The sequence below is a fragment of the Tigriopus californicus genome, chromosome 1 (assembly GCF_007210705.1).
Source record: "Tigriopus californicus strain San Diego chromosome 1, Tcal_SD_v2.1, whole genome shotgun sequence".
In the NCBI taxonomy this organism is placed as follows: Eukaryota; Metazoa; Arthropoda; class Copepoda; order Harpacticoida; family Harpacticidae; genus Tigriopus; species Tigriopus californicus.
The window spans coordinates 1,801,855-1,808,753 of record NC_081440.1 but is presented as its reverse complement, the minus strand read 5'-3'; the positions used below and the strand labels follow the sequence as shown (position 1 = coordinate 1,808,753).

Here is a 6,899-nt window from a genome sequence, read left to right as displayed (position 1 = left end):
TAGATGGCTGGCAACTTATCTCGGGAATCGGCCTTAATACTATCGCCGAGATATTACGATATTCGAACAAAATCGATCTCTTCGGCCCTGCCAATAACGCTCTTTCTTGGCATTGACAGTTCAGCCGAAACGGACACAAAACGTCCAGAATGTCACAGGTAACGCGAACCAGATCAGATACAATTCCTTTCCAACAGCCATATCGTCAATAACCTTTGAATGCCAAGGCCAGACATTGCGACAGTCGCCTCTATAAGAGAAGGAATCCCCGGTTGAAATAAATCCCATGGGTGAACGGAGAAAACGGTTATTTCCCAAAAGGAGTTAATGAAAGTGGTCAATTCTTGCGACTCTTTTGGCCAGCGGCATTTGCCAGTAGCCTTTGACCCAGATCCAACTTGATGAAATACTTATCACGGGGTTGAACCACAAATGGCCTCGGCCGGAGTCTTGATGGGATGAATAGAACAAACGACTTCATGTTTCAACCTCGTTAAGTCGACACACAGACGGAGAGATCCATCCGGTTTCGTACGACAACCAAGGGATGGCCACCAAGGTTGGGAATAATCACCCACGGGTTCTATTATCCGACTAATCAACCATCTTATCCAAACTGGATTTGAGCGGGTCCAATTGAGGTATAGGATCTGATGCGTGGTTTAATGGCAAACGATCTTGCTCCTTCCTTTAAGGTGATCACCATTAGGATCACCCACGATTGGACGCGCATGGGTTTCAAACTTGAATCGTCAAATCCCGTACTTGTAAATGGACTTAAGTTTGGATTCAACGTTCATGAAGTCTTCCCTAGAAGCAAAGAAGGAAGGAAGTAATCCCATTCTTCTCGCTCTTTCAACGACCAAACAGCGGCGGATCAGGGAATTCTTACGACCTCTCTTTCAATTACAGAAATCATTGGGTTGTGGAAAATTGGTCCAACAATACCCAGGGCTCGACAAGCATCTAAACTCAGATACGAGTCGTCAACATCATAGCTGACGACTATTGTTACGTCATGGGCCTTATGATCCTCATCTAGAGACAATTAGCTCGAAACGAACCAACAAGCTAAGAGATCGACCATCAACACCAGAAATGACGGAGTTTGACGAACGTTGATCTAGAGTGGTTAGTTGACAAATATCGAATCCCGAAATTGATTCATACCAATGATAATGACGTCAGCTCCCGTATCAGCGCAGAATTGAAGGCTGACCGACTTGGACGATTGTGGGGTGAGACCATAACGTTGATGCGGTTCTCGCGCTCACGAGTGGAAGACGAAGCCACTCGGAGGTGTACCCCACCCGCACGTTTTCTCCTCTCTCCTTGAAGGACTCTTTTGACGGCAGACGGGTTGCCAATGCCCAGTACGACCACACGCATGGCAAGACGATTTCAATGCCGGACAATCCTCACGAGAATGGTCTTAGAAAGACCACACAGCGCGGGCACTGCTCGGATGGTAAAGTCTTGTTAAAAAATCATCTTACCCGATTTGCCCCCATTCTTCTTGTATTTAGACTTGGTCACATGGAACACTTGATCAAGAACCCCCACGGTTAAAGATGAAGACTGGTGACTGAAATCGCGTGCACCCCGTCTAGCAGTCTCAAGTTCAAGTATAACACTTGCGGGCTTCATTGAATGTTGGGGATTGCGTTCCATAACCTTGGCTTTATCGGAGTCATTCTTCATCCCCTGTAACAAGAGTGCAATGAGAAGACGATCCTCTGTGATCTTGGCTGCGTCAGCATAATCTGCCAACTCTCGAAGGGAGTTACAGAAAGATAAATAATCCTGACCCTCCTTCTGTCTCACAGCCAAAAGGTCTCGCATATCGAGGTGAATATTTCGGAGACTACGAAGGTGCTCCTCAATTAGGTCCAAAATCTCGACCACCGTACGACCGTATTGGTTTTGATCCCAAGTGAATGTTGGATGATACTTAAAAATCCCGAAGACAACATTCCCAGAAGAGTCCAACCTGGGTAAGTTGGTCCCTTGATCTAGATAAATAAGGAGCGAGTAATTATCCCATAAAGGACGCCACCGTGTGAACACTTTATGATCTGTGTCTTCCTGTAGTAACGGAGGTTTCTTCGCATCTAATCGAGGAAGAGATAGAGGTCTGCCCAGACTCACGAGAGGATGAGGTCGATGCTCACCCGCTGCTCGGAGCAGTGAAGCTTCGACATCACGTTGAAAAACCGATCAATTTGGATTGGGCTTTGAAAAAGAGCCTCGAGGTGTTCCTCTACAGCTGGATCTGCATCTTTGGAATCAGATGATAGATGGCATACGACCTGATCTTCGGCTTGTAAGTATTTTTGTAATCGATCGTCCCAATGATTAACAAATCTTTCCAACAACGTTGGACGTTCACCTTCTACGTAATCCTCAAACGCAGATTCGGCCACATTCCTAGCCCGTGAAAGAGCTGCCTTGAAGCCTTTACGACTGGCTTTCAAGACCTGGACGGCCTCACGATCGGACATGCTGAGGATTCGAGACGGGAACCACTGGAAATCCACAAATCAACACCACGATGGCACGGGATGGATGGATCCAAGGATGATCACGTACAAATAACCGACCACACAACCCGAAGTCTCAGATCAGGGATAGCCGTAGACGGAACGTACATTTAAGAGTTCGTACAGACCGACTGCGCCATCGCATGATCGTATTGAGTGGACAAAAGCGGAGGACACATAGATCGAGTAAAGGTTCAGATGGGAGTGTATTTCTCGACTAGATATGCTCGGAAGTAAACGTCAATCATAACTCGCATGACAACATCACAACATACCAAAACCCTAATATTATTTGGAGCGTTTGCCATTGGCAGCTTGAAAAAAATTGGACCAAGAAGATCAAAAACCCGGAAATGTTGATGGACATCAAAGGCCTTCGACAAATAGCCGAAATCGCGCCTTTCACTCAAAAAATGCTAAGCATTCAATCGAAAAAGGTATGATTTTATGAGAAGGTTTTAACTTCTATCAATCATAGGATTTTGAAAAATGATGAAACGCATGGAGGAGAAATAAATGTGGGAATGAAAATGAAAAAAAATGTTAAATGAATAAATGTATGGTTTTGATTTTTATACCATAAGTAAAACGTGATGATTTGATCTTCATTTTAGGAAGCTTCAGAAGAAAGAACATCGTGGGTGTACTTCGTGACCAACTATGGGCCTGATGGACGGCAAGCCCCCTTCAACGCGTGGGCAAGACCTTCCACCCTTGGCGCCCCATGTCAAAATCTTCACGTTGAGCGATACCACCGGACAATAAAGGGCGTGTTCAAACCCAATATGAATATTGCCCGATTTTGTTTGGGGTTGAAGAATGTCAACAAGACATTCATTCGCAAAGATGTCATGGCAAAAGAGGGAATCCGGGGAATTGGGCAATCTAAGATCCAGTCCGACGTGAACAAGAGCCACCCGACTGATGCTGAGATCTCCAGCTATTCGCTTGAACGAGTCGATGCAAATTGTGTCACGCTTATGAAGTGAAATTCAATAGGTGAAGAGATTGTCTACACGATGAGAGTAAACCGCTTCCCATGCAACAGCAATTTGTGCCAAGTTCGTTGTGATTTCTGCACGGACTGAAAAATGTGCGCTCATGTTTACACATGTACCTGCCAGCGATATGCTTATAGGTATGCGAACTAACAGTTTGGTATGAGTATAATGGATCTTATAGAGCATTCAATTTTCCTCGGTTTTCGTAGCAACTTGTGCAAACACATGCATGTTTTGGCCATGTTGGAAGCATCCGACGATACTTCCATTGAATCCGATCCTTCCACTGAAGAAAATTGCCCAGTCACCGTCAAACCCCCATTGAGCAACTCATTGTCAGACGAAACAGATCAGCCTAATGAGGTGGGGCAAGGGTCAAAAAGCGATAAAGAGGTGAATGGAAAGTTTATTGTGAGATTTTCTTTTCAGTTTACTGAAAACTAAAAATGTTTCTTTTGCTGACTTCCTTTTTGCTACTGGGAATAGGATCCTCAACAGTTCAAGACGAAAACATATTTATGTACTAAACTATACATGATATCTGATCCGCCAACGAATCAAAGTTGGTAGATCTGGCTAGCCCTAGAAGGTAGGATCGATGTGGAATTTTGGTCAAAAACTTGTCCTAGTCTGAGTTGCAAGATGCTACCGAATCAACAAGACCTGCATACTCCCTATTAATATTTGAGGGCAGCGAATTGAACAATGATGGAGCCCGAGAGCGAAGAGAGTTGGACTTCCTTGATCTAACTAGCCTGGATTCTCGAAGGCTTGAAGGTGCTCTCAAAACGCAGATTTTTTTTTTTTACACAAATTTTCATAACTATGATTATATTTGTGTCTAACCTTATTAGTGAAATTGGAAGAAAGGTGTGTTTTAATTGTATGATGGGGAGGGGATGCTAAATGACCATAATTGCTCTCTGAGGCACCGTATTGGTAGAGTATCCGCTTTCCAATTAGCAAATCAAGCTTCTTTGCAGCATTTAAATTTCAGCATAAGTTGCTACCTGAAGAGCTTAAATGGGCGAAAGTGAGATCATTCCTGAGGGTGAAGTAATAATTATTGTCGTAAGTTGTTTGTGATGAGGGAGCTCAAAACGCCCATATACCGTTAGAAAACTCTTATCCTTTCATACTCAATAGATGCATATTCCATATTTGGAGCGGTGCTCTCAAAGTTGAGATACTAAGGGAAATTCTCCATTAGTAATATTTTGTTCCTGGAAATAATAAATCTCTGGTTGAAAAAAACGGAAATAGATTTAAAATTTTGTAGCGCAGCCGGTAAGAAACCAGACCAAAAACAAATTGTTCAATGATTGCTGAAGTTAATCCGTCTTTTTTTTACAGGAGGTTTCTGCATTTTTGAACGATTGTTCCTTGGTCAAAGAGAGGATTCGGCTAATTGAAGCTGTTTTAAGAGCTGAAGATCTCAATGTTTGCGAAAAAAAGGTGTTGATGAAAAGCTGTCAAGCTCGGTTTGCCGATCTAATTAACCTATCGTACGACACCAATCTCAATCCATCTTGCTTCCCCCGATTGGATCGAAAAAGAGTCCATCAGCCCCCAAACAGATCATTTTTCCCCACCAAGAAAGCCAAGCAAGATCACACGTCACTTAATACTCTCTAACTGTTCTTTCATCCGAAGTTCCCTGTGGTTCGAAATTTTCTTTGTTATTTCGGATACTTCTGGTGGTTTTGCGTCACTCCCTTGCTTTCCAATGTATATTGTATACGCTTTTTGACAAGATTTTAACGTATGTTATTCAGCCTTTAAGTAATTTTCACCTTCTTTGGTAATACAATTGACCTAAGTATTTACTTTTATCACAAATGATCTTGATCATTTCTTTTCAATCATGTTTCCATGAACTGACATCGCCATGGGGGACTTGTTGTATTTGGTCCCAACTAGTCCCTTGTGTTAAAATAGAGGACCCTAGTCCCAATGAGACAAGGATACTTGAAAAAGTCTAGTTCGGAACGATAACAGAAATCACTCGCGCAACCTCTTACAACAGAATCGGTTGTCAGTAAAAAATAAGTTAGAAGTGAAAATGTGCGTTATTGGCTTTTTTGAATTTTTGTTGCGAAAAATACAAAACCAAACAGATCGATCGATACGAAAAAGAGTCATTTTTCCATTTTTTCGAAAAATTACCGAAAAATGGATCAACCTAGATGAAAGTGTGTTTGAATACTAAGGTGGACGTGTTGATTCTCGCCCGGCCAGCGAAGCCAGCCATCAACAACATCTTTACGTATACTATTTCCGATAAGCAGTCTCATGTCCCATTCAGTTTAGTTTTCCATCTGTGGGCGATGTTAGCATCTAAAAGTCTCCATGAGAAAAGTCGGCGAAAGAGAAAACAAACTGAAGAACTCTCACATTTAGAAAATCTTCTAACCATTGTACTACGTGTTTTTCCTTATAAGGAGAGTCAGACAAAAAAGTTTTTTACAAAAAGAAAACATTTTTCACATATTTTGAGATTTTGGGGCCCCCATGGCCATTTTTATTTTTTTACCTTTTTTCTTTTCTGCCTGTGATGATACGCAACAAAAAGAAAGATGACTTCTGAGAACAAGGACTGTATTCAGTTGTGGATCAAATAGGACACAAATCTAAGCATTAAAAGAGCAAAAGGCCTTAAGCAATAGCACTAGACTCTCGAAAAGAATCAATTGTATACTGTACTATAACATCAGAATCACTTAAAAAGTGTCCTAGTGTCAAGCTTTGTAAAAAAGAACATTTAATTTTTTCTCAATAAACATTTTTGATCTTTTTTTCTCGATTTCTTTGCTAGTTTTTTCATTCTTTCAACTTTTTCGCATATTTTCCAGCTTTTTCGCATATTTTCTAATTTTTTCCCAATTTTTCCCAAGCAACAAAAAAGTTCGGCCAAAATGGCAACGATTTTTTTTTCAAGGTCAATATTATAACGTAATATTTCTTTTCATCTATGTGTTGCTTGATATGGAAGGCAAAAAAGCCCCCTCTCGAACGTGTTGTTGCCTATGTTTTGGAAAGTTTAATCGCAAATTTTTGTGTAGATTTGTTTGATTTTTATGCAAATTTGCTGTTAATATGGACCATATTCATCTGCAAGTTTTGGCCGCCCCTATTTTCTTTGCTACGAAAAGTAAACGGGACAGAAACAATAAACTGAAACGTTTTTGGTGAACTTAAAATCAACATATTTAGGTTGTTTTAAGCAACACTAAAGCGACATATTTGGGCCAAAAATCCCACATGTTTTGTCGGAGCCTACTTATAAGGGTAACTTCCAAAGGCGCGTTTCGAAACCACGCCCACTTGGGAACTATGTCGCCCTCTATTGGGTACATGA

The 6,899-nt window shown here is 41.6% G+C and overlaps 1 protein-coding gene across 2 annotated transcripts; it reads left to right on the top strand.

The window, feature by feature from the left end:
- The first annotated feature begins 2,236 nt into the window (after nucleotides 1-2,236).
- On the top strand, nucleotides 2,237-5,327 carry LOC131880362 (uncharacterized). 2 transcript variants are annotated; one of them, XR_009373254.1, is made up of 5 exons: nucleotides 2,237-2,323; nucleotides 2,414-2,977; nucleotides 3,155-3,678; nucleotides 3,751-3,934; nucleotides 4,895-5,321. XR_009373254.1 is itself a non-coding variant. In XM_059226976.1 (4 exons), exons 2-4 carry the CDS (start codon nucleotides 3,632-3,634, stop codon nucleotides 5,174-5,176), a joined length of 513 nt encoding a protein of 170 aa, XP_059082959.1. In that variant the 5' UTR covers nucleotides 2,336-2,977; nucleotides 3,155-3,631; the 3' UTR covers nucleotides 5,177-5,327. The 2 variants fall into 2 exon arrangements, 1 of the variants encoding a protein (XP_059082959.1); XM_059226976.1 differs by lacking the exon at nucleotides 2,237-2,323 and having other exon boundaries at nucleotides 2,336-2,977; nucleotides 4,895-5,327.
- The last annotated feature ends 1,572 nt before the right edge of the window (nucleotides 5,328-6,899 follow it).

Bases quoted from the DNA above. Each gene is read 5' to 3' on its own strand.
- LOC131880362 (XM_059226976.1), top strand. From the start codon at position 3,632: ATGTGCGCTCATGTTTACACATGTACCTGCCAGCGATATGCTTATAG. The intron at 3,679-3,750 runs GTATGCGAACTA...CGGTTTTCGTAG, and splicing joins TGCCAGCGATATGCTTATAG to CAACTTGTGCAAACACATGC. The intron at 3,935-4,894 runs GTGAATGGAAAG...TTTTTTTTACAG, and splicing joins GGTCAAAAAGCGATAAAGAG to GAGGTTTCTGCATTTTTGAA.